Source organism: Protopterus annectens, chromosome 1.part0 (genome assembly GCF_019279795.1).
Source record: "Protopterus annectens isolate FY-2018-M chromosome 1.part0, PAN1.0, whole genome shotgun sequence".
NCBI classification, from domain to species: Eukaryota; Metazoa; Chordata; order Ceratodontiformes; family Protopteridae; genus Protopterus; species Protopterus annectens.
The window spans coordinates 1,260,628,571-1,260,656,403 of NC_056725.1; the positions used below are offsets into that span (position 1 = coordinate 1,260,628,571).

Below are 27,833 nucleotides of genomic sequence, written 5' to 3' on the forward strand. Positions count from 1 at the left end.
TCTTAAGGTAAACATAATTTTAGCTGTAAGAGATATAGGCTTTATATCAAGAGAAGAAAGGCTGGACAAAAACAAGTGTAAGGTTATTATGATGTATCAGGGCTACTGGGGTGGGGATGAGGTGTAAAAGTGAATTGATTATAGTATATATGGAATTAAGATATTTTCTCTTATTTTACATGGTTGGATATCTAGGTTATTGTCCTTGGTTTAAGCTGCAAACAGTTTTTTTTGTGTGAGCAAGTAGACTTGAAAACTAAAACAAAATGATGAAGGATATGAAAAATGGTAAGTTTCTTACATCTGCAAAGATATTAGCTTGCTTTTTTCCCATTACAAAATGTTCAGTGGGAGTCAGTAAGTCTGCAGCTGAAGTTAGTTGTACATTCTGTTCTGAGTGAATTTTACAAAGATTCATGGTTGACTACTTTTATGTGAAGACTAGATGTCTGCAGGTGCAAGCAATTAATCTTGAGAGTTCTTAGCAATATTTGCTGAGGAAATGCAAAATTTAAACGTCCAATGGCAGGCAGTAAAGTGAAAAATAAACTTTGAAATTATGGGAAATGAATAAGAGATGCCAGACTTAATAATTTAATGTGTTTACTCTAACAGTATTTGATTTAGTTTTATTTAAAGATAGCCAGTATACTTTTTTCTTATGGGTAAAATGTAATGTTTTCTGAAAGCATATAAGCTGTTTTTCATACATGGGAGGGGAACAGAGATAAGAAAAGAGCAGATGGCAGTCACTGTAAGTGGGAGCACAGTCTATGTAGCATGCACTTTAGCATGGGTGAACTTAATTTTAGGTTAGGTAACACCTGATTTGAGGCAGTTGTTCCTATCTAGTGGATTAACATTAATTTTATGAAGATGTACATAGTTTTGTCTCTTCTAAGTTAATGAAGGATGGAAACTTTATGAAAATCAATTTTGTTTTCGTTTGAGGGTTTTCATTAAAGCAAAAAGTTTTGAAAAATGTGACACAGATTTAAATGGAGATGAGAAGAGGTGGTGTTTCCATATTCATAAAGGATATGCACACCTCCAGACTAGTAGCCCAACATAACACATCAGAGATACTTCAGGTACAACTAACACTGGGTAAACTGCAATCCAGGTTGTAGCCTGCTATAGATCCCCCACCATGTCCCAAGACTCCCATTCCACATTCCTAAACACATTGGAAAATATTGGGGTACAACCCAATACCCTTATACTGACAGACTTTAACTACCCCTCCATTAACTGGGAAAATTACTCATGTACCAACACACTTGCTCAACGTTTTTTGGAATTCATTAATTCCAGTGCCCTGGACCAACTCATTCTTACCCCCACCAGGGGTAGAAACATCCTTGACCTGGTCATTACTAACATGGGTGACCGTTGCTCTACACCATTAATCAATTCCTCCCTGGTCAAATCTGACCACAAGAAAATCACCATGGATGTCCACATCCCACTCTCACCCCCCATAAAAGAAACCACTGTAAAAAAAACTCCAAAACCAATTTTGGACTTCTAAAGCAATTTCACGACACCCATGCAAATGGAAAATAGGTGCATGACTGAATGATATACCAATGCACTGTATGAGCACATACACAAGTGCATGGAATGGGCCATACCAAACAGAACCAAGACGCTCTCCTCCAAAAAAAGGAAGCCAATCTGGTGGTCCCCCACCATAAACAAACTCTACAACAAAAGGAAAAAACTGTTGCAGAAAAGGGTGAAGTTCCAAGACTGGAAAAACTCCCTTGAAAGCCTCGGCAAAAAACTAAGATCCATCATCAAATCCTCTAAAGCTAGCTATGAAAACAAAATTGCTACAGGTTCTAGACCAACCACAAGGCATTCTATAGTTATGTCAAGAATCTAAATGGCAATACTCAGATCTCCTCTGAGTTGCAGCATAATGGCAATACATACTTAGAATCAACTGATATTGCCAACATATTGGCCGACAGGTTCAGTGTGAACTTTACCCCCCATTCACCCCCTAAAGGGCCTATGACAATACCTGAGGAATGTCAGGTCCCTATTATCATGGCTACACAGGTAAAAACTGCACTGTCCAAAGCCAAGAATACAGCTTCCATGGGACCTGATAATATCCCTGGCGGTGTTCTACATGAATTACAAAGTGAACTGGCACCACACCCGTGTACCCTCTTCAATCACAGTCTCATTTCAAGCTTTGTTCCTATTGAATTGTGCACTGCTATGGTCATTCCACTCCACAAAGGGGGAGCGACTACAAACCCTGGGAACTACCGCCCCATTAGCTTGACAAGTCTGATATGTAAGGCTATGGAGCGCATCATCCTGGACCTTATAAATAAGGACATAGGAATTCTCCAATATCTGGACCCCATGCAGTTTGGGTTTGTGAAAGGTAGGTCATGCCTGCTCAGCCTGACAGACTTCGAGTTTGTCACCAGAGCTGTGGATGAGGGCAAGGTAGTTCACACCTAGATCTTGCCAAAGCCTTCGACACCATCCCTCACTCAGAAATCATTGATAGATTCACTAAACTAGGCATAAACCCCTATGTCATAAGATGGATTGCCAATTGGCTCACTGATAGAACCCACACTGTGAAAGTAGCAGACTCCAAATCTGACTACCGACCAGTAATAAGTGGTGTCCCACAGGGATCGGTCCTAGGTCCTCTCCTGTTTGGCATCTACTTCTCTGAAGTTCAAGCCAACACAAAGGGACTCTGACCAAGTTTGCAGATGATTGAAAACTGGGAGCCATTATTGATTCTCCAACTGATGTAGACATTCTACAAAAAGGCCTCACTGACACCAATGACTGGTGCCAGAACCATGGCCTTAAGCTCAATGCCAAAAAGTGCATTGTCATTCCTTTTGGGAAAAATTCAGTGCCCATGAATTACCACATAGGCAGTAGCCCACTAAACACTGAAGATGTGATAAGAGACCTGGAGACACAGGTTGACAGCAACATCTCCTTTGATAACCACATTCCCACTGTAGTCAGCAAGTCCTTCTGTGTGGCACATCTCATTACAAAAAGTTTCTCATCCAGGAAGAAAGTGGTCATAATCCATTTCTACTCATTCCTCATTAGATCTATTATAGAATACAATGCCTCATTTGGTATGTACCTCACTAGACACCTACAACAACTGGAAAAGCCACAAAAATACCTCACTAAGAGGATCTTAGGCCTTAGACACATGCCCTATATGGACAGACTCAAAAAACTTCAGCTATACTCTGTCTCTTGTCTACTTACTTACCTACTTAGAGGCGATCTCTGCTTGGCCTACAAAGCCATGTCTGACCCAGAGCTGCTAGATATGCTACACCTAAAGAAATCCCAATCACTCCATGCCACATGCTCCAGGGACCTAAACCTCATTACCACAATAGACAGAACATGCTGGAGGGACAGTTTTCTAACCCAAAGACTTCCCATACTCTGGAACAAACTTCCCATTCACGTCAAGCAGAGCACTTCACTGGCCCTCTTTAAGAGAAATTTTGACAAGTGGATGGGCAATAGGAAGTTCATCCCAGGGATCACTTCAGTGGCTTTCCTTGACAGGGACACTGGGAACTAACTTTGGTCGGCATGATGCCAGGGAATCTTCTTGGGCTAGGCTTATATAGGCTCCAGGGCCATTAGCCTAGTACACACCTATGAACTTATGAAGAAACAACTATATAAAAGATCAGCCTGCCAAATATTAGTATATGCATGTAACATGAAAGTTGGAAACACATATTCAAAAAGTAACATGTACAGTATAACAGGTGGGGAACAATAGCTTTTTATCATAATTGTTACACTGTCCATTTTATCTTGGATCAAAAATGACTACATATACAGACAAAAAAGGAAAGCATATTGAATTATATTAAGAAATGTAGAGTGCAGTAACAATACTGAGGTGACACATTTGGAAAGAAATGAGTGAATGAATTTGACAAAGAAAATTTCAGTATGGGTATTCAGCAGAATGTCAGGGACTAATTGCTAGGAGACCTCCAATACTGACAGAAGAGGGGAAAAAGAATAATGGTAGATTTGTGGTAGTAGGCAGTTACTGGCAAGGGAGAAGGATTATGCAGGCATGTGTTTATATTCCACCAAAAATTGCTATTATGGAGCTTAAGAAAATTGTGGGAGAAATAATCCATTTTCAGTAGGGAGTATTACTTATAAATAAGGGCTGGAATTTGATTTCCAATAGTGATGATTTATCCGGGACCTAGAAAGGAAAATATAACAAAAGAGGTCTTCAGATCATAGACCTACTTTGGATCTACTGGATCCAAAGCACTCTTCGGATCCATTCAGGTCTTACTTAATTTCAAGTTCTCCAGAAGCATCTTGGACCATAGGTCTATACATCCTACAGCTAGGGGTCCCATGATGGTGCTGGGCATTGAGTCAGCTCCTTCCATAGGGCTGCAGCAGACTCCCACTAAGCACTCCAGGCCCCCATCAGTGGCTTCATCCAGGTCTTCTAGAAGCTTTTTGGAGGCCAATGTGGACAGGATGATTAGAAAGATTCTCATGACTCCGATCCAGCTGAAGGTCTTCTCAGCGCCGTCCCCTCTGGGTTCTGTGAGTGTCGGTCTCCAAGCCCAAACTCCTTCCCCAGTCCATCCCTAGGCTTCAGAGTCCCAGGATCATAATCACCCGAGAGTCCTGGGGTTGAGCGTAAGGAGATTGCCTTCCTCCACTCCAACCATTGCCTTGATCTCCTTGGCTCGTCATTGGATCACAGTGGGTCTCGGATCTGGGATGTCCCAGTCAGATCGGGGGAAGAGGTTTGGCTCCAACCATGTCAGAGCCATCTCTACCCCTCAGTGCTTCAGCACTGGACAGTTTGGGTCTGACTCTACCAGGAACCCAGGGCTCGGGGATCCTTCCCCTCATTTCTTCTGCAGTCTTGGCTCTGATGAAACTGGGGAGAGATTCACCAGGCCCTACAGCATTCCAAGTGGTAGAAAGAGCCTTCTTTACTCATAGGTATCTGGTCTCTTTGAGTTACGACCCTTCCTGTGGACTTCCCTTTGATCAGAGACTTGAGCCTGTCATACCTGTCAGCCCGTCCCAACTGGCCTCCAAATACATCCCTCAGAAGGAGTTCTCTCCTCTTCAGAGACCTCCCCTGAGCATCCCACAGAGGAGATCCCTCATAAGAGGATGTGCAAAATGAGGCACATTGACTCCCCCTTGGAGTCTGTCACCGATGATATAGACTTCAATGAAGGGGAAGGATCCTGGAGATAACCACCAGAGAACTTCTCCTTTGGAGACACTTTAGGGATCCTGAGGCAAAACAGTGGATGGTCATCCCAACCTCCATCTTCAGAGGAGTCCGTGTTTTTGGAAGCTTTCAGGAGAGGTCCATCTACATCCTGGGTGGTTCCCCCGCCAGTCGAGCTTGTGGATTTGGTGTCCAGCCAGGCCTGGAAGGAGCTGGACTGTATTAAACTGATCCTTAAACACCCGGACAAATTTTTATCTTCCCCTAAAGACAGACCATATTAGACTAAAGGTATTCCATTGGATGCCATGGCTGTGGCAGCAGCTACCAAAATGGAGCTAACTGAGTAGAGCTTCACTATCTGTTTGCTGAACAGGGAGTCCAGAGCGATGGACAGGTTTGGTAAGCACCTTTATGCCTCGTTCACTTTCTCTCTGAGAGTGTTGGACTGTCTGGCACACTTACTCATTTGCAGAGGGAACTGGTGAATGAATTATCAGACTCTCTGGCAGATATCATATCAGCAGAGAACTTCAACAAGGTCTCCCCCAGACTGACCACTCTTTCTTCTTTATCCAATTCTTCCAGGAGGCTGATCTCCTATTCCACAGAAGGTGCTTAACGGGCAGCTGGCTCAGGCATTGCTATTTGAAGACATGCCTGGATGAGGCTGTGTGATTTTGCAAAGCCCTTTAAGTCATCCTTTGTCAAAGCCCCATTTGATGGGACCTTGTCTGCCGTTGGGGTCAAGTTCTCATCTCCACAGCACATCTGGTTCTGAAAATCTCAGGGGTCTTCCCAAGATCAGCGCAGGGATCCTTCCTCTAGAGGCAGTGGAGGAAATTTCAATGAGAGATGCCCCAAGGACAGAGGGGGTCCAGAGAATCAAGGCTTCAGGGAACCCTTCTCTGGTAGGCCGTATCAGTGCTCCTGAAGCACTGCCTGACTGCTGATCTCTGGAGACAGTCGGGGATCGTTTTTCTCAGCACCCCACTACCTGGACCGAGATAACACAAAACAAGTGGATGCTAAAGATTATATCCAGAGACTGTTATCCACCTTTTTTCTTCCTCCTCTGGGGAGGCCAAATAGACTCCCTGATGTTCCACCCAGTCAGAGGGAGTTCGCAGTAGCAGAAATTCTAAATATACTGCAAAAAAGAGTCATCCAAGAGATCCTGAACAAACAAAGATGATTCAGAACTTATCACTTTTTACTGGCAAAGAAAACTGGGGACCTGAGATCCATTTTGGATCTAAGCAAATTAAATTTGCTTGTAAAGAAGGTGAAGATCTGAATGGTGATGGTTCATTCCATTCTACTGCTGCTGTAGGAGGATGATTGGATGTGTTCAGTGGACTTAAAGGACACATACTGTCACATGAAAATGGATAGATGCTCCAGAAGTCATCTGTGCGTCCTGCTGGGAGCCTGTCATTTTCCATTCATGGCACTGCCTTTGGACTTACCACAGCCCCCAGGGTGTTCACCAAATGCATGGCAGTAGTCGCAGCTCACCTGAGACTGCAAGGATTCTGGATATTTCCATATCTGGATGACTGTCTACAGGCCAGGGATTACTTCTTCCACCTTGCCAATCATCTGGTGATCACTATAAATCTAACAAAGTTGAACATCTCCCCAGTGCAGACTTTAGAATTCATTGGAGCTACCTTGCACACACTGAACCAGATTGCGGCTCTTCCCCTTCATCACATTCAGACCTTGAGAGATCATGTCCGAGCCATGTTAAACCAGGTTTTGCTACCGGCAAGGCTGATACTTCAGACTGTAGGATCTATGGTGGCTGCCATCCCATTAGTTCCTCGTGCAAGGTATTTTATGCGAGTCCTTCAGTGGACCATGGCTGTTCAATGGTCTGTACTTTACCAGCCTCTACCTGTTCTTATCAAGCTGACTTTGGTTTGCCAAAAGCATCTACATTGGTTCCTTTTTCCTTCCCCCTCAGCCACAGTGACCACAGATGCTTTCCACTTAGGGTGGGGGTGGGGCATTTCAAGGGAAAGATGGTACAAGGCATGTGGTCACATACAGAGACCAGATTCCATATCATTGTTCTGGAGATGAGAGCAGTCCTCCCTTAAGTTGCAAGCCTTTCAAGATGTTTTCCCCTTAGGAATGAGTGTGATTCACACAGACAACATGTCGTTGGTGTGGTACATCAGCAAACAAGGTGGAACCCACTCTTACCTACTGTGCAGAGAGGCCATGAGGGTTTGGGAATGGACAAGGCCTTCAGACTATTTTCTGCTTGCAACTCACATACCGGGGAAATTCAGTGTCCTGGCAGACAAGCTGAACAAGTCCATTCTAAACCCTTACAAGTGGTCCCTCAATCAATCAATAGCAGACATGATTTTCAGCCATTGGGGCCAACCTTGCTGTAACCTATTTGCATCCCCCCAGAACAAGTGCAACAACTGTTTCACTCTTATTCTCCCTCCAGGGGACTCCTCGAGGCATGCTGTAGTCCATGATTGCCCCCCCCCCCAGTCTCCTCTACACTTATCCTTCTCTGCCCTTGATCCCAAAGTTTCTCCAGAAAGTGAAATGTCTGAAGTCCATGGTAATCATCATTGCCCCCTACTGGCCTTGTCAGATTCGGTTCCCCTTCCTGTGGTCAACCTGAAATATCCTCCCTGGATTCTAGAACCCAAATGGGACCTCCTTTGTCACCCGATAGGAGGATTTACACCCCAATCTGAAGTCCCTCAAGCTGACCACTTGGTTTCTCCACTTCCAGTGATAGTTCGAAGGTCCAGGCTTGCTTCCCCTGTCCAGGACATTATTTTAGCCTGTCAGAAAACAGCTACCAAGAAAATGTATTGGAGAAACTGGAAGAGATTTGGTTTTTGGGCTTCTACAGTGAAGATTGACCTTTTCTCTGCACCTATTTCAGCTATCCTTCTCTTCCTGGCATCTCTTTTTAAAGGAGTCAGCTTCCCTACCATCAAACTTCAGTTGGCAGCCATTTCTAATTTTCATACTGGCACTAATTCCCTGTCAACTTCCAAGCTGTGCAATACCTTTTTGAAAGGGATCTTCCTCCTCAGGCCTCCAGTCAAAGATCCCTCCCCACCGATGATCTTACAGTGGTCTTGCAAGGCTTAACTCGAAACCTTTTGAACCAGCCTATGATTGTGACTTAAGGTTTCTTTCATGGAAGACAGTCTTTCTCATTGCCATCACCTCAGCAAAGAAAATCTCTGTGATTCAGGCCTTGTCTTCTAAGCCTCCTTACATTATTTTCCACATAGATGGTGTTTCCCTTCATACTAATCCCTCTTTCATGCCCAAGGTAGCTACAGAATCCAACCTCAACCAGGCATTCAACTACCAGTTTTTTCCCTAATTTCTCAAATGATGGAGAATGTTTGTTGCATCTGCTTGATGTTCACAGGCATTTATGTTTTTACCTACACAGGACGAAATCCTTTCGGAAGTCAGAACAGTTGTTTGTCTCCTTCTCCCCCAGTCATTTAGGTCGATTGGTTTCTTAGGTTACTCTTGCTAAATGGATTACAGACTGTATTACTTTGATTTATACCAGAAATGGATTACAGCTACCTTGTCCTCCCAAGGCTCACTCAACTATGTCCATGTCCACCTCATCTGCCTTTTCTTCCAGGGCTTCTCTGGATGGTATCAGTGCTGCAGCCACCTGGTTGAAGGCTCACACATTTGTTTCTCATTATAAATTAGACATTGTTTCCAGGAGCAGAGCCTCCTTTGGTTCGGTAGTGCTCTGGCATATACTTCCTTGAGACCGCCCAGGAGTTGTATAGCTGGGGACTCCACCCATCCTTGAGGAGGAATGAAAGAGACAAAATCAGATTTATTAGTTATGTACTTACCATAACTTGGTATGTGTGTTGTATTCCTTCATTCCTCCTCTTCCCTCCCTGCCACCCCCCTTCTCAGTGATCTAGAAGACCTGGAGAGAACCTCTTAAGAATGTTGTTCCTAGTTTTGAGCCTCTGGTTATGGATTCTTACTCCTTTCCTTCTCTTTTTCTGTTTTCTTTTCTCTAATGGCCAGCAAACTCGATCTGAGGAGGTTAATTGGAGTATGGTGCATTGTGGGAAGTGGGAGGAGCTTGAGACATGGTGATCCTAGTCCGAAGAAATGCAGTTGAGTCAGATCTGAGGGTCAGCTCCATAACCTATATGTGAAGAGGAATGAAAGAAGACCACACAGATACTAAGTTATGGTAAGTACGTAACTAATAAATAGCATTAATAGAACCATGATGATCATCAGAAAATGCCACTGTTGTTAGTGGGTCTTGAGTAGGGCAATAGAAGCATTTGTATTCCTTGATACATTAATAAGGTTAATTAGGAGGATATATAAAGGATCAATGGCAAGAATTAAAGGGGGAGGGTTCCTTTCTGATAAGTTGTGTCTGAACAGAGGAACCAGGCTGGGATGTACTCTTTCCCCTTTATTTGCTTTATATTTAGAGCCATTGGCAAAGAAAGTAAAGGACTCAGGAATTCAACGATATAATTGGTATGGTAATAAAGTGAAGATGGATTCATTTGTAGAGGATATTATTCTGTATATGATAAATCCAAAAAAGGGTATCTCAGTGTTGTGGAACATTTTGAGACAGTTTCATGTCTTTTTGGGATGTAAAATTAATGACAATAAAACAGTAGTCATAGCCACGAGTTATGAACTTGCACACAAATTAGACCAACAATACCCATATTTATGGGGACACGATAAGATGAAGTATTTTGGAGTGTAGCTTAAAAAGGCTTCTGTTATGGCAACTAAACATATGTGAGAAGAGACTAAACAAAAGGTAATAAAAAAATTGAGAAATTAAAAGCTGTTGATTATGGATATGGATAGTGAGACACAAGCAATGAAAATGTTTTTAGTTCCTTTAGTTTTATATACTGGTCAGGTATATTTTTATCAACCAGAGAAGTTTTGGACAATGATTAATAAAGAGTTGAAGGAATTTATCTGGGAAGGAAAAAGGCAAGAGTTAAGTTGGATAAGGTTATCCTTCCATTAGAACAAGGTGGTTTAGGATTACCTGATTTGAAGGGCTAGTTTAGAGCTTCACAGCTAAGGCTCATATGTGTATAACACAAGGAGAATGTTATAATTCAAAGTGGAAAGGGACGATGACGCAGGGGGAAAGTTCAAGAAATAGAGTGAGTGGGAATTTGGATGCAGATCCTTGGGGGAAAGCATATATTTACCCCGTTAGGGACTTCTGCTTTGAATGTTTTCCTTAAAGTTAGGATTGTTGCTCTGTTTTGAATAGGTGCTTGTGTGGTGTCTTCTCCACACAACTATGTGGTACACAAGGGCTTCTGGTAAATTTTGTAAGTAAATCTGTAAGAAGCAGACTAATTTAATTTAAAAAAAAAGAACTTCCATGCTAAATACATTTCTTCTATTGATTTAGACCACAGTGTTTCAAATTGTCAGATTTGTCAAGATTTTAAGCAAAAACTGTCGGAGCAAGACAGAAGTCCTTCGTGTTCTATCTGAACAAAAAGGCATTATTTCCCTCCATACATAAATCATCCATATTATCTGATACTAAGATTACTATGACAGATGTCCCTTCCCCAGTAAAGTAAAAGGAGAGGAATAGGAAGCAGAAGAAGAGCAGGGATTCCCTCCAAGTCAGATGACTCCAGCAGTGACCTAAGGTCTAACACCAGCCCAGTGGATTCACTCATTCAGCTCTGGCATCTTTGACTAAGACCTCTGAGGAGGCATCCATGGAGCCTGCCACATCTCCAGTCCCTAGCATATCCCAACAGATAGAGAGATCTTAGATGACTCATGCTATAGGCAATGGCCAGGCGTCCAGTCAGGCCTAACATTTTATTATTAGGCAAGGTGAAGATGGTATCTCCATGGTTGTTGTCGAAGAGGACATTTGCCATGCTAAAAGGACTAAAGCAAAATCTTGCAAAATGACATTCTGACTTTTGGACCATACAGTTACTCCATAACAAGACACACATACAGATGAAGTGCTGGAATTGTTAAGGCCAGCAGCACATAACAGATTATCACAAGACAGCTTACTTGCAAGGAGATAGGTTTGGCATAATTGCTAAGGTCTTTACATCATAGATACAAAATACAAGGTTTGATTCTGACCTCTAGATATTAACTTGGCTTGTACTAGTTTGCAGACTGTTAATCTAGTATTTTTCCAGGAACATAAAGTGCGCGCACATTTTCATAGAAAGTTGCATTGCCTAGATCAGCAGCTCAGCACCTCACTGCCATAGAGGAGTGTTGACAACCCCTTTATCATTACACCATTTCACTTGCAGTAAAACCCTGCATTGTTAAACTCACAATGGTGTTTTATTAACTGTTAAACTTGATGTACTAAAAATAGTATATCAGTAAAACAGATCTGTTATTGATTTTGGTGATAATGTGTAGCCTCCTAAATCTAGCTGCTGCAGTAAATCTGCTTGGGATGTATTTACATCTTTCTCAGTAACATAGATAGTTTAATTAGCTTTTGCTTCAGCATACTGATAATGCTTGGTAAGCTTCATTCTGTTAGTAAAATGCAGCTTTCTTGCAGGGACCCTACTCTGCCTTACTTTTGTATACCAAATTCATGGTGACAGAAGTGCTATATAGGGCGTACCTTTTCCACTAAATTACCAATTCTAATCTTAATTATTTAAAGGCACACACTTTGGTTATATAAGGCCTTAAAAAGTCAACTTTTGTTATGAATTAAAATCCATTAATTACACTGGCACCTCAGCAGCATGCCTTCTGCTGGTTTTAAAACTTGCCATTAGTCACTATTTTTATACTTCATAGTTAACAAGAATACTAATCAGAAACAGTCACTTAAACACTTTACATGCTAAAAGGACTAAAGCAAAATCCTGCAAAATGTTACTTCATAATTAACTAATTCTTGAGTCCCTTTGGTTACAAAGTCTCACACTTAAAGCCTCTCCTATAATATGTCCGAAACATTTACAGTTAAACAATCATTTGTCCATTTATACGTTACAAATAAATCTTTAGTAACTCACTACTGGAGGCATGTTTTCTCTTAAAAACGTATGGTAACAGGGCCCTTTTGTGGTTTTCTGTATATCATTACTGTAGTAACTGCATGTTCAGAACACGATCAATTTATTTGACAAGTCAAATTTGATAATACTGTTTTTGAACAACTCTGTATTTCAGGATCTTCACTTCATTTGTCAAATTCAGCAAACACTGTATACTCCCTTGTTTTTTTCTGGTGGTATATATTAACTGTTAAATGGTTTGATGTTTGATATTTGGACCACTATTCAGTTATACAGTATTAGTGGTTAGTTACTATAGCATGTTCATGTTCTCAGAAAAATTCTAGATAAACTATTTTTTTTTATTTTCTCTGCTGCCGCACAGCTGCCCATCAGCTGACACCATCTCTTCTTGTCATTCACAGTGCCTACTGGCCCAGACTTGGTGTCCCGAGTTCAGCCATACTCGTATCAGGGGCCATTGAGGAGAGTGATGCTACTCGTGCAGTGTCATACTGCTGTTGCTGCTGTGGCATGTACCCTTAGCCCTACCACCCACTACAGTCTTATAAGTTCTGCAATGGCTGCCTTAAGGAGATGCATGTACACTTTTTGTTCATGTGCAACCTCCCAACTAAGTGGTATACCTCTTGCAGTGTTGAGCATACCAGGCTCATAATGCTGTTATTGCAGTGGCCTAGATAGCCTCCCTCCTGCAGAATGGGTGAGCTGTCATCATCCTACCTTGCCTTGTCCTTCCACTGCCCATGTCTCTAGTTGAACATGAGTTCCCTGGGATGCAGTCAGGGCTTTATATCTCTGTGTCATAAGGACAGGGGATAAAATAAATTTTTTTATGCTACTCTTAGCGCGTATTTGGATATCTGGTCCTAGCATCTTTGTTGGATATGAAACAAACTGCATCATTGTTTCAGAATACCCTTGACACATTAGGATGCCTACTGTATTTTGGAAATGTATACTTTCCTACTTGGTGTCATTGCTTTTATTTGCTGAATGTTACAGTGCTTGCTGTCACCAGTTCACTGGATAATCATTCACAGTACACACAGACTTCCCGTCATAATTATTCTCTTTGTTATATTCCACATTGTCTATGCAAAGGTGTTCCTTTTTCACTGCTTCTGCTATGTTGCTCACAAACGTGAGCCTGGTTTTCTTTGTGCCAAGATGTTTTGCCATAGTGCATAACACAAAAGTGTCTTGGAGAAAACAAATTGTATCCTGAAAGAGAAATTGGAGATTACTTAGTGTGAATGAAAGAAATGGTCAAAAGGGATTTTGCCTTTTGTCTTGAAGTAGTGACTTTTGGATTTTTTATACAAGTAAAAGGAGGTGTGCATATGTGGGCAGGGCTTTGCATTCTGCAAGGAAAGCTCTGGCAGGCTTTTTATTTCTACATTAACTTCATTGTTGTGGTTTAGACCGTGAGGCATCTAAACTGAACACCTATGAGGATGTGTGATAACAGATCATTTGAAGTAAATAGTTATTTTGCTGTATTTGTATAGAACAGTATACAGCTGATTTTTTTTTTTTAATATTTTGCAGGTATGATTGGTTCCAAACAGAAGCTGATGTCACAGTTGTCATATATGTTAAACAAAAGGTATTTACTTTGGTGCTAATTTATAATTTTGTGATGCTGTTATATGGATGAGCATAATGCATGTCTGTCAGTAAAAAGTTATTTACTGATTTGGTCAAGCACATTTCAAGGTTAGTGTTGCTGTTATTACTTTGAGTGCAGGTTTGTTCTTTTATAGTATAATATGATTTTTTAGCTGTGCAGTGCTTATTTCCTGTTTTAGTATTTCATGCAGATTTGTACAATGGTGCTCCATGTGTTATTCACGTAGGTTATAGATATGAATGCAAGTAATAAGCAGCCTGTGCAGTTCTGCATTATAATTGTATTGTGACTCTAGTCTGAGTCATTATGAATGACAGTAGTATCAGTACAACATTGTTTGAAGCCATATAGCAGTTTAGAAAGCAAAGCATATTTTTGAAGTGCTCTTTTTTCCCCATTAGAAACTTGCTCTTTGGTAAAACATTGAATAATGTAAGACCTTACAAAATTAATGCATTCTTGCATGCAGCACCCACTGTGCATTAATGAATGGTTGCAAACTCATTCATGTGATTTCTTCTACTAGACAGCCTTCTCTACGAAGACCAGAAATTTTATTTTTTTCTTATTTAGTTTTACTTGTCTGATTTTGCAACCACATGAAAGGGAACATAAGGATGTATTTAAATAATGTACTTTTTTAAGGGATCCACGCAATGTTCATGCTCATTGCAGTACACATAGGATGCAAACATTTTATAATAGCTTTTTTGTGTATTGGGTGAGTACATCTTTCTCTGCAATGATAGTGTTATTGTCCTGCGTTTTTATGGATGGTGAGAGTCTGTACTTGGGAGATGTTAGTGCAATGATTAATCATCCTTCCCCAGAGAGAAGAACTGCACTTAAATGTTTAAGTCCCTCCTCCAGATCTAGCCCACCTGTGGCCCAGCTTCATAATTAATCCCACTTCTTAGCTCAGTATTCACATGAGTTCTACTTCTGGCCCAGCCTGATGGCCATTCCCAAGCTTTTTGAAGTTGTTTGGGTAATTACTGTTGGTTAACTTCCCCCCAAGTGAGAACACTTGTCTGACTATTTCTGTACTCATATTGGTGGCTGCTGCAGCTAAGCAGTGCATATCTATTGTGCAAATACATGGAGAAATTCTAATCCTAACATGCAGTCAGTAAACCATAAAAGAAAAAAACTAAGCATAGTGAAGACTAACAGTGACATAAGTGATAGTATGTAACTGACTAGGAAAAATACAGTAGAAGCAAAAAAAGAAATAACTTTGTTCCATTGCCTTACAGTGTATTCATTTAATGTATAAATATTACAGTAAAGTAGTGTTGAAGGTAAGCTCTACAAGGTAGACTAGCATTAGCTGGTATGTACACTTATCTATGTTAGTGCATTAAAGTTAGAATTAGGGGGTCAAGAGAATTTCAAGTCATTGGACTCATTATGGGCCATCTGGCTATATCTTATCCTTCCCATTTCCCTTTCTTAACCCTTCACAATGGTGCCATTTTATTGCTAAGTTAATAATAATTAGAAATGGGAGGGGCGGCAGTGGGCATCTCAGAGTTATGCATACCCACCAAGAATTCTGGACAAAATCAAAAATAATTGGAGGGGGGGTGGATGACAATGATCCAAAATCAAGAACATATTATTGCTCTTAGAAACTTGCAAGAATAACAGGTTTTCCATTAGAATTGATTTTTTTGGAACAATATGAAGTCTGAAACTCATTTTTCTGTCATTATTTAGTGACTTTAATTTTCAGTGATTTGCCAGAAATCCACAAATGTTATGAGGAAAAAAGCAAAATATTAGGCAAGAATTTGGACAGTCTACAAAACTCTTGAGCGTTGAGAAGTGTAGAGCTGTGGCATCCAGCAGTTCAAGCATCTGCGTGTTTTATTTACTTAGTAGTTTGATAGTCTCTCGCTCTCTCTCACCGTCTCACTTACACACACACACACACACACACACACACACACACACACACACACACACACACACACACACACACACACTCTAAAAATGACCTCATTAGGTTGTCTGTCTCTCTGGCACCTGTATTACTGTCACTGGTGTGTGTGTGTGTGTGTGTGTGTGTATTCATTTGGGGGGAGGGGTGCTGACATTTATAGTAGTTTTGCAGTTGGAAGGGGATTTGAAAATACAGTCTAGAAATAAAATTGTGTCATGGATCTTACATCCTTGCTGTACTGTTTCAGGAAGGAGGATGTTATTTATGTTGTTGCTGGCATAGCATTTTAGATGCAGAATATTTCTTTGAAAGGCTGACATGCTAGTCATGTCACAAACTGTTGAAACTGGTACAAAGCAGCAGGGCTGTATGTTGCTTCCACTCCAAATTTGGCCTTTGCTTGCTTTACATGTGTATGTATCTTTGTTGTAACAATATTTATTCACTGCCAGAAGAGATTTATAACATTCTTCGCTGTCTGTTGGCTTCCTTTGCATGTGCAAGCCAGTGCCTTGATTTTCTTTAGTGTCAGTTGTAATGGTTGCAAGTGTTCTCCTTTAAATATGTAGCCATCCTCTAGGAATATTAATTAGCTGCTCTGCGGTATGGGTGGAAGTGTTTTAGCTCCAGTGGCCAGACGTGAGGTATTTCTCAGTGGCGTAAATTTGGAGATGACAGTCAGCCTCTACATTAAAGGCATCTACTCTGCAAAGGAGTTATGAGTGCCATTACTTTGATTACTTCTGATTACAAGTGATTATAAAAGGCAAGAAAGAAAGAAACAAAAAACAGCACAAACATTCGTAAAGGTTTGCAGCAGTAAATGCACTTCTTCTTCTTTCAGCTTTTTCCCGGTTAGGGGTTGCCACAGCCGATCACCTGTCCGCTCATGATTGGCAGTGGAGTTTTACGGTGTCGAGTTGCCAGCCCGGCACCCAACCTTCCACAGAAGGAACACACACGCACACACTTACACGTCTAAAACAGATTAAAAGTAAAGGACAGTTTTTTTGCATCAAAATTTCCTGTATTCTTTTTATCTATGTATTTGTTGGCTGTCAGTCCTTCCCAGTGTGTCTTGAGATCATTTGTAGCAAAGCAGCAGCTAAGAAAAGAGGAACTGTCATCCAGTTGGCCATAGAGGTGGTCTATACCTTTGCTGTCATCCTTGCAAGGAGGTAATATTTGTTAGGGTCCTAAACCTGCCATGAAGTTTGAGATAACCTATGCATACCTCTCATCTGTACAGATTTTCCCAGGGTCTATATTAGAACACCGAAGTTTCAAAACTTCGAGTGTTCTAATATCGAACCCTATTCAATGAAAGTTGAAAACATCAAACATACGGAACAGCAAATTTTTTCCTAGGGAAAAAATTTGCTGTTCCAAAACTCATACACACAACACAAGCACACCAAACAAACAACAATCCACACACATACACCTAAACACTTACACCTAACCCTACACTAAACTATACATACACCACTAACTATCCACTTACCTTAACCCAAACGTAACCCTAAGGTCCGTCACTATTGCACAGTCATCTCACCCGCGCCCTAACCCTAACTCGCCTACCCCGCCCTAACCCTCATGTGCACACAATCGCACTCTTACCTGACCCGCGCCCTAACCCTTACTCACCTAACCCGCCCTAACCCTCACGTCCACACAATCGCACACGTACCTGAACCCGACCTGTAACTTTCCACCACAGCGCTGAAAATACCGAAGCAACAGAAACGGACAACCAAATTCTTTCCCTAGGAAAAAATTAAGTTTTCTGTTTCTTCAATATTTTCAACGGGTCGATATTAGAACACTCAAAGTTTTGAAACATCGGTGTTCTAATATAGACCCATTTTCACAGAATGTCCAGATTTTTGGTCCATTTTTCATAAAATTGTGGCTTTTTGGCAAATTAGAGGCAAATCATTAAAGACTGAAGTTAGAAAATAATGACAGGCATTTGAGTTTTAGACTTCATACCCTTCAGAAAATTCATGTTAATGCAAAACCTGTTATTCTATTAACTTTCTAAGTCTGTAAGAGCAATATTTCAAAATTGTCTATATTTGTACCACTTTTTTATGGCTTTGTCCAGATTTCTTACTCTGAGGTTGAGAGGTATGAACCTATGTGACTTTGGGGCATTCTTATACCTTCCCCTTCCTTGTGTCTGTCTCTTCTTGTAAGCTACAAGGACTAGTGTTACTGGCTTAGGATCACTTGCTGCACATCCTCAGCCATAGCCATTTCTGCCTCATGCAAACCTTCACTTGTTTTAATTGCTATACTAGTCTGAAACCACCCCCCCCCCCCAGAAATGGGCCACATTGCCTCTCACTACCAACGTGGGGTATTCCACTGCCAAAGCAGTATGGCAAACTCGGTCTTCTGAGCACTTTCTTTGTATGACTAATTGGACCATGATCCTTAATCTTTTGGCCCATGGCTGTTGATGCTAGCACTTCTGAACACTGTATTTTTTATGTAGAAAAAAATGCTATGCATTGCATCTATAGTATCATCGATAAAAAAGAATGTTTTAGCTCAGTTTGGGAAAATTGAGTTCCAGACCAGTTCCAGTTGACTTGTTATTGAGGCACAGTGATATGCTTTGTTTCCCTGTGGTGACCTGAGTCACTGGCACTTTTTTTGTCAAATTTCTTCATTAGTTTTTTTGTGTAAAAAAAAAAAAAAAAAAAAAAAAAAGTAAAACTAAGATAGCTGGTCTATTGTGTAGCTGAAATATGTTATGAGAAATAGTTAACTGAGAATAAAAGAAGCAAACTGAAGTTGCAGAGTGCTTAAAACAGAGAGTAACAAATTCTTGACTGAATAAAACTTGAAAATATGAGCTAAATGTAATATGCTGCTTCCCTGCAATTATTTTAACATAATACATGTTTCCCCACAGTCCTAAACTATAAAGCTGCAATGTTTCAGCTTAGCTGAAGTAAAACAAGTTGCACTTATTTGATAGTGTTTCCAACAGAGTTTGCTAAAGCAGTGTAATTAATGTTTTAGATCATGAACAAAATTGTTTATGTTTCGTGGAATTGACTATCTTTTTTTTTTAATTGCGTAAAATTATTTGTTTTCTAGCGTTTCTGGCAGTTTGTGAAAGCAGTGCAATTAATTGTTTTAATTGCTTCCATGTGATCATTTTAAAATGTTTTATACTACTTACCACAATCGTGAATTGCAGTGCACAAATGCTTTATCTTGGCTCAGGTAAATCAGTTTCAGCTATATGCTAGCACTTCTGACAGCTCTTTTTTTACCAAGGGCAAAATGCTGTATTTTGTTTCTGCTTTGAAGCTTATAAAATTAATAAACAGTAACAAAAACAACAAGGAAACGCAGTTGCCCAACACTCTAAGGAATCTGTGTTCACTTTGATCGATATAACAGCAACCCATTCACTCGAATAAGTATTTTATTTTGTGATTAAACTGAGAATTCTACTTTGTATGGTGGGATTATTGTTATATCCACCAAACTGAACACAGATTCCTTAGAGTGTTGGGCGGCTGCTTTTGCTGGTTATTTTTGTTATTGTTTATTATTTTTTTTGCTTCCAGTTCCAAACATACATTTGTTTTTTGTGTAGCTTATAAAATTAGTTGGAGTTGTTTGCAATCACATCTGACATTTGGGCAGTGCTTTTGAAAGCAGGATAATCTTTATAAAGAATAACAGACCCCAAACTACAGCAACATCAAGGCTCCCAGAATCAATCTGCATCCAAATGAAAAGTTCAATCTACAAATTTAATTTAAAACAATGAATTTATTGCTCAAAACTTTTTATTTTTTTAAATACTTTTATTGAATTATCACTTGTGTCATAGGCTCATTTACATTTATATAAAAGTAATCAAACTGTGTTAAGTTAAAATTAACAAACATTATGCTTCACATATATTGCTACATGTCATATAACCTAAACAACATTATATAAATTATTCAGCTCCTTCCCCCTTTTTAAACAAGAAACATCTTTATTAAACCATCAGTTAATACATAAGCAATCATACATTTATATAAAAGAAAACAAACCACACCAACACAATCCTAGTTGCAAGCATTTTACATCACAAACCATACTGACACACTCCCAGTCCCAGTTGCAAACTTTATACATCACTTATAATCTACCCAATTGTTTTCAGTCAAACATTCCATAGCTCAGTTAAGTCCTGCCTTCTTTTGAACCTCATTCCTCCCCGGTATGTATTGTTAATACAATTTCTGTTTTTCCTATGTAGTTTGCTCCTACCTTTTTTCTAAGATCTCAGTTCCATTTGTTTTATCTCTATTACTATATTCACTATTTCTACTGTAGTTGGTTTTGATTTTGATTTCCATTTTCTAGTAATTACTCTTTTGGCAGCCGCCATAATTAGAGACAGCAATGCCTTACCATGTCTAGGCAATTTTGATTCGGTGTCATAGCTCAGAAAAATCATCTCCCTCGTCACACCAATCTGCCCACCCAGCATTTCCGACAGCGTATCCCGCAGGAAATCCTTAAAGTCCTCCAACTCACTGTACTCCCAGAAAATATGTTCCTAATTACCTAATTACCTCTTTCTTTCCGGTCACACCTCCAATATTTACTGTCTTCCTGAGGAAAAATTATCTGCAGTCTGCTTGGGATATAAAAATATTTATATAAACATTTCCAAGCAAAAATCCTAAGTCTTCTAGATTTTGTTGCATTTTTGGGAGACATTCATATACCCTCACATTGTTTCTTTGTGAATTGCGTATCCTTTGTCTCTTCCCAATCTTTTCTAACCTCCTCTGATTGATTCTTATGGTTATCATGCAGTGTTTTATATGCTGTACTAATTATTCCTTTTTTAGTGGCAACTTCTGTTCTAGATTCTACTAAAAACTGGTCTTTTGTTTAGGACCCCCCTATTTCTTTCTCTTTCCTGTACTGATACCAATCCTTGATAGGGAAGGCAGTCTCTAAACTGCAATCCAAATAAATTCTTGGCATCTTCCCATTCTGTCATCTTCTAGTCATTTGCTCCCAATACCTTGGTTCCTTAGCCAGTTTTTTCCAGTATATCCCAGCCCCCTCTTCCCTATTGTCTATATCCCTAATTGCAGTCATCCTTTCAGCAGAATCTTCTTTCTCCATTCCCATGTTGGCTTAGTTCTCAGAATACCTTCCTCTACTTAATGGATATAATATTCTTTATGATTATTGTTATTCTACTTAAAGGCCTGCATCCAAAATCCCAGTCTCCCCTTTCAACATCATCCCTTTCCACTTTGAATTGTAGTTTTCTGCTTTTGCTGTGTATAGGAGCCTTAACAGTGTAGCTCTGAAATGCCCCTTTAAATTGGGTAATCCCAATCCGCCCTCTTCTACTGGAAGAATCAGCTTATCCCACTTGACTCTTGGCATCTTCCCCTCCAAGGTAATGTCCTTCAGCTCTTTATTAATTGCTGCCCACAACTTTTCCTCTGGTTGATAAAAATATGCCTGACCTGTTTATAAGACTAAAGAGACTAAAAACATTTTGACTGCTTGTGTCTTACTATCCATTTCCATATACAATGGATATAAAAAGTGCACACACCCCTGTTAAAATGCCAGGTTTTTGTGATATAAAAAAATGAGACCACAATAAATCATTTCAAAACTTTTCCCACCTTTAATGTGACCTATAACCTGTACAAGTCAATTGAAAAACAAAGAACTCTGTTACGGGAAAAAATATAAAAAAATAAAAAAAACGTACAATATGCTGGCTGCATAAGTGTGCACACCCTTAAACTAATACTTTGTTGTGTGTGCACACCTTTAAACTAGTACTTTGTTGAAGCACCTTTTGATTTAATTGCAGCCATACAACTACAAAACTTTGTAGCAGATTCCTGGCTGTACTCCTGCATATCTCCCGGCCATACCCCACTTTAAACCTCATTTCTACAGATAACATTGCTAATACCGTCTTCTGTGGACCAAAATCTGTTGTGCACTCTTTCCCTCTCAAAACAATCATAAACTAATTCTTGTTGAAACATTTTATTACAGTTATCAGCATCTCCTACTGCATTATTACAGAATATTTTTCACTGCTGGTTTTGTGACTCTGAAAGTGAAGTTTGTTCACAGATGTCCACTACTGTTAATTGCTGTAATGAGAATTAACTGTATATTGCAACACAAACGCAACCGTATATATTGTTTATAAGACTGTATTATTTTCCTTTCTTGAATCTTAATGACGTATGTGCACACACATAGCCATCACTCTTAGTAGTATAACATAATGAGAATTAAACTCTATATACTATAGATTGCAGTCTGAATGCAACCTTGTACGTTATGTATAAATATGAAATTCACTTTGCTCTTTTGCCATAGGTGAGTTGTTTGTTGTGTTTTCTTTGTATATTTAGGTCACTTATGTGTATATATTTTATTTTCCATGAGCCTCCACTGAAAAGGAGTTTTATTGCCTTGTTGGATGCAATAAATAATAAATAAGTTCTGCATCCTGTGTTAAATATTTGGGAAGTGCCATGTACATAATATTTAATCCATTTTGTCTTTACAGTTTTAATCTTTGCGTAGTAGCCTACTTAAGGTGTGCCACCTGGTGTGGTCCTATAGCTCAAATCTTAGTGGTGTTAGCTGTCTCTTAAATGAATGCCTGTCTGAGCTCTATCGCTCAGTACCTGATTTTCATAACCAGTAGCATAGCTAGTGTGGAGTGAGAGGGGCAACTACACTGAGCACAAAGTGTTGGGGTGGGACTCCAATCAGCCAGTCCTGAACTGTAATGCAATAATGGCTTTTAAAAGCTGATATTGCATTTGCAGTCAAACATGAGCACTGTAGCACTCTGCTTGTAGTCTAAACAGTAGTAACTGCTTGCTACAGTTTAATTTTTTTCTTTTTTAGTAAAACCTGAGTGCTGTAATGTTCCATGCAGTTAGGGTATAAACTGTAGCAGTTGTTTGCTATATTTGCAACAAGCCGTTTACTACACTTCATAAGAAGTTATTTTTAATAAAATGAAGGACGGTTGGTGGCAGGCCACAGACATGGGACCTGAATAGCTGGGCAGAGGGATGGGGGGAGGGGTTTGAATCAAACCACCGGGTTGGTTATGCCAGTAAAAGGAACATCCTCTTTTTTTTTTTTTTTTTTTTTTTTTTAAATGCTCTTCAGTGGAAGAACTGGGGGTTATGGATCTGTAACAAGCCAATCAGATGAATACAGTATTTTTTTTTATTTTGGCTCTTCTGAGGAGTGGGTTGCTGGATCATGGTACCATGGCAGGGTGCTGGTCGAGCCAGCAACAGTTTTGGTCATACATAGCCCCAAATAAGGCTTAACTTCTCTCTTAACCAGAAGATTTAAGGATGGAAGACATTGTCAGTGCTTCCTGTGATTTAACTTTTCTGAAGAGGACTCCGCATAAAGTTGATCTTACTGGCATCTTTTGTTGAATTGCATCATTTTGCTTAATTTTATTGTTCTGGGCAATGTTTAACATCATTTAAATGTTGCTTACATTGTGCTGATAGTTATTGTATCAATAGTGCCTTAATCAGTGGCATTGATTTAGGGACTTCATAGTACAGTTTTAAAATTTGTTTTCTAAACTTTGCCTGAGTGAGGGGTGGGTGAGTGGGGATTAATTATCTGAAACTATCACTGATAGAATCCTCTGTTTATGAACTCACGATTTCTAGCTTGAAGTTTTTATTAAAGGTTATTTCTACATGTTTGTTTACTGCCTCTTTGTATTTAACCATTGTATAAGAAAGCTTTCTGTGTTCTCAGCTGCATATAATATCTGAGCATAATAAAGTTAAACAGTTAAAAATGTTATAATGTACCTTAACATCATCAACAGTAGTTTAAATCACTCTCCTATGACCAAGCCCGAGCATATTTGGTTGCTCCTAAGGATATTAAAGAAGCCATTAATATTATTTGCCAAAAATGGTATTCTTCTAACTCTTTTTAATTATTTATGATTTGAATACGGAGTTGTCCAACTGTTCATTTTCAGTGGAAGACTGTATTTTGCTGCTTGGCAAGATGGAAGCAACTTGGCTTCCTAACCCATAGTCCTGTGCCTCTCATTTTTTATTTGCTGTATTGTGCTAGTATACCATTTCATGACTGAAGTTTATTCTTACTCCTGAAGATATGTTATTTTAATGCAAGTCTGCCTGGATTTTGTACCACCACAGGTTTCAGGTGCTGGCTTCTTCAAAGCATCAGGCTTTTACAAGTGATTGTGTAATGGAAAGTCTTGGCTATATGATGTCAGTGCTTTTAGCATTCATTAGATCTCTGCAGCATACACCAGGGGTAACAACAACATGTGCTTATAGAAGCTGTCAGACCCTTCACTGATCCTGATTTTTGCAGCCACTTGCAGCTTTTCAGTTTTTAATTTTAACAGCTCCAACAACAATGTCAGCAACAAGGTCATTCTGCAACAAGTCTTGGATTATATTTAACCTGCTGTGAGATGTAGACCATGCTTCTATCACTAAGAAGTGGCTTGATGTTAACCTTGACCATCATTTGGCCTCAGTCATCCCTCCTGTTTTTTCTGTAATACAGTGCTGTAAAAAGAGCCAGATTAGGTATGGGCTTTCTGTCTGCATTGGGCATGAGCTTCAGCTGACACAGGGGGCTTGTAGGGTGATCAACTTCTTCTAACATGTCATTGCTGTATGAACAAATTGTAGGTTTCTCCTTGGTTGCCATCCACCAAGCTGTGCAATGATATTTTTATAGGAGTTCACTGATTTTCTTAATGACTCCATTTTTGCTCATTAGCACCTACTTGTTCTTGATGACTCTGAAATCTGGTTTAGTGATGAGTCAGTGACTCTCACCAAATAATTCAGTTTTATTTTGAAAGCCATTAAGTTTGCTTAGGTTGTTACTTCTGCAGCTTGTAGATTAGGCAGTTGTTTGGACTTGATCTTCCTACCAGATGTGAAAACACCAGATTTGGTGGTGGAACCATTCTCTTGGTTTGACCACTTCCTTGTCCATTTCAACCTGGAGCTTCATAAGTTCATAGGAAAATACTAGGCTATTGGCCTTGAGGCCCTTATAAGCCTAGCCAAGAATTTCACCCATATTCCCAGAAAGTCAGCACCTGTTTTCCCTGTCAAACAGAGACACAGATTGGATCCCAGAGGTATATTTTCTTTTTCCCATTATTCACTATAGTACTGCTTCAGTACTATAGTCTCTTTATTCATTAACTGCTAAACATATTGCTCCAGAAACATTTTCTTCATTGCTCCTTCAGCTCCTTTCAGAAAATGGTGCTGACATTTTGGAAGCCATTGTGAATCACTATAAAATGTTTTTGTCTTTGGTACTTGACTTTCTAGCTCCATCATTTTTACCCTGTATCTAGTAAGATTTACAAGCCTTGGTTTGACCATGATCATTTGTCTCCTGTGATGATAAGGGCACAGATTAGTGTGTCATTGGTGGGTCTGTGGAGCAACAATCTTGACTGATATGAGCATTACTTTACATTCCAGGCTGAGATCACTCATAAGAAGTCAGAATTCATATCCATAGTGATCTCACCAATTGCTAACCAAAAAAAACATACTTTTCCATGTGGCAGAAAGTTTGTGTAGGCCAGCCTGTTTCAGTCTGCTTCACATTGTGAGTCAGCTGCTTGCTTTCTAGAAACAGAACATTTGTTTCTAACTAAACCACACTGTTGAAAAAGATATTTTACCACATCTCAGAAACCAGTAACACCTTCTTCTGGACAAAAAACTGTTTAATTCCACAGTGAATTTTACGGCACAGTGAATTTTACGGCAAAGTAAACAAGTGAAAATTTCACCATAAAAACTCCTAGCACCTCGGCCGTAACAGCCTTTACAGAGTCACCTTGATACATCTGATACTCGCTTATTTGCACTTCTGGCTCCTCATGTGTTAAATATAATGCTTTAGTGACTTTTTTTTTTTTTTGTTACCTTGGTTGACTTTCACAGGTCACTTTAAACATATTTATTTGAAATAACCTTTGATGGTGTAGGGTAACTTTGCATTCTGTTGTATTTTTTATTGTGTCTGCTATGTTTACTTGTCCTTTACTCTTTGTACCTTTGTATACAGTCTTATAAAACATTTCAGTAAAATTGAATCTGAGGCCTGGGGGAAAGCTGCACAAATAAGGTTTACAGATAATTACAAAAATGTCATCGATTATCATAAACGAGTAGCAGATTTACTTACATACATAAACATCAAAAATATCAAGTGAAATAATTAGCAGATGATGTTCTTTTATGTAGGAAGGAAAAATGTTAAAAGGAAATGCATGTATTTGCAGTGATAGAAAATAGAATAAGTAAGTACTAATATACTAGATGTATATTAGCATGTATAGTAGAGCAGATGAGGGAAAGTAAAATATTTTGTAGGTGTTCTGAAGTGTAAAGAAGAATTTAAGTGTCTCATAAAAAAATGGCTGAGTATAACAGTAAGTTTACTTTGTATTACTGCGTATTATCATACAATGTTTCTAAAGAAGAGCGAACAAGTAGTATGCTAAATTATTTGCTGAATTGGAGTCATCATTGCAAGTCTGAAATTTTATCAATTGGTACTACAGTATTTGAATGATTTTGTATGGCTTTAAATGGCTTTTTATTAAACTGGAATATGCAGAGTTATTAAATAAAGGAACGTTTAGCGACAGAAATACCTCACAAAGAGGATTACCGGCCTCAAACAGATGCCCTATGCAGACCGTCTCAAAAAGACTTCAGCTTTACTCCGTCGCATATCGCCTACTCAGAAGTGATCTCTGCTTAACATACAAAGCTATGTCAAACTCGGAGCTGTTGGACATGCTCCACTTAAAGAAATCCCTCTGAGCTACACGCTCTAGGGACCTAAACCTTGTCACCACAATAAACAGAACATGCTGGAGGGATAGATTCCTGTCCCAGAGACTTTCCATACTCTGGAACAAACTAGCTATCTGTATAAAACAAAGCTCCTCATTAGCACTCTTCAAGAAAAATCCTCATGATTGGATGGGGGATAGGAAATTCACCCCAGGGGTCACTTCTGTGGCTCTGCTCATCAGGGGCACAGGAGAATAATTTTCTTGGGTGGTGAAAGCCTTGGTACCTTTTTGGCTAGGCTTATATAGGCCCGAGGGCCAATAACCTAGTACCTACCCATGAACCTATAATAAGGAAGTATATATTCATCTATATTTTTAATGTTTATGATTATTTATCAGAATGATATCAACCAGGCTGTTTATATAGTTGGTGAATCTGCTTCAGACTTTGACAGTAGTAAAACATTTGAACTATTACATGCTGCTTCTGGTTGTGCCAGCATCCTTATAATTGTTGTATCATGCTATGTATTTTTCTTTTAATGTTGGATTTAGTGCTGGTATGTTAGGAGCCAAGCTTAGCTTAATAAATATCCCTGGCTTTGGTAAAATATCAGACCTTTGAATTTTCACGGAGTTTCTTTTTGGTCTTGAGGCAAGCCATGTGAGAATCTGTGAGAGCTGCCAGTGCTTTGTGATTGCTGCTTTATGACTATTTTCTATTTCTTGGTTTTTTGTTTGCATACTTTCATTGTTTCCTGCCTTCTGGGTTTATTTCTGTTTTATTTTAAACTTTTTTTTTGGAATTTAAAATAGCTCTTAGTTAAGTATTAAATTAATTTGAGTTGTGGGAGGTGCTAAGAAGTAGAATTTTTAAGTAAAGTAAGCTATATAAACAACATTAAAATGGTGAGATCTGCCAATGCTCTGTGCCTGCTGCTGTGTTACTCTTTGCTTTGTAGAATGCATACCTTCATTGCTTCTTTTCTTTTTTTCTTATGTTGTTGCAGTTTGTTTGACTCAAT

At 39.4% G+C, this 27,833-nt stretch overlaps 1 protein-coding gene across 1 annotated transcript in view; it reads left to right on the forward strand.

Moving 5' to 3' along the window:
• Nucleotides 1–27,833, forward strand: part of LOC122797320 (cytochrome b5 reductase 4) — a 1,879,111-nt gene that overhangs the window by 850,400 nt on the left and 1,000,878 nt on the right. The window contains exon 5 of the mRNA XM_044066139.1: nucleotides 13,885–13,942. Coding sequence (XP_043922074.1) covers nucleotides 13,885–13,942 — 58 coding nt within the window. The remainder of the gene's footprint in view (nucleotides 1–13,884; nucleotides 13,943–27,833) is intronic.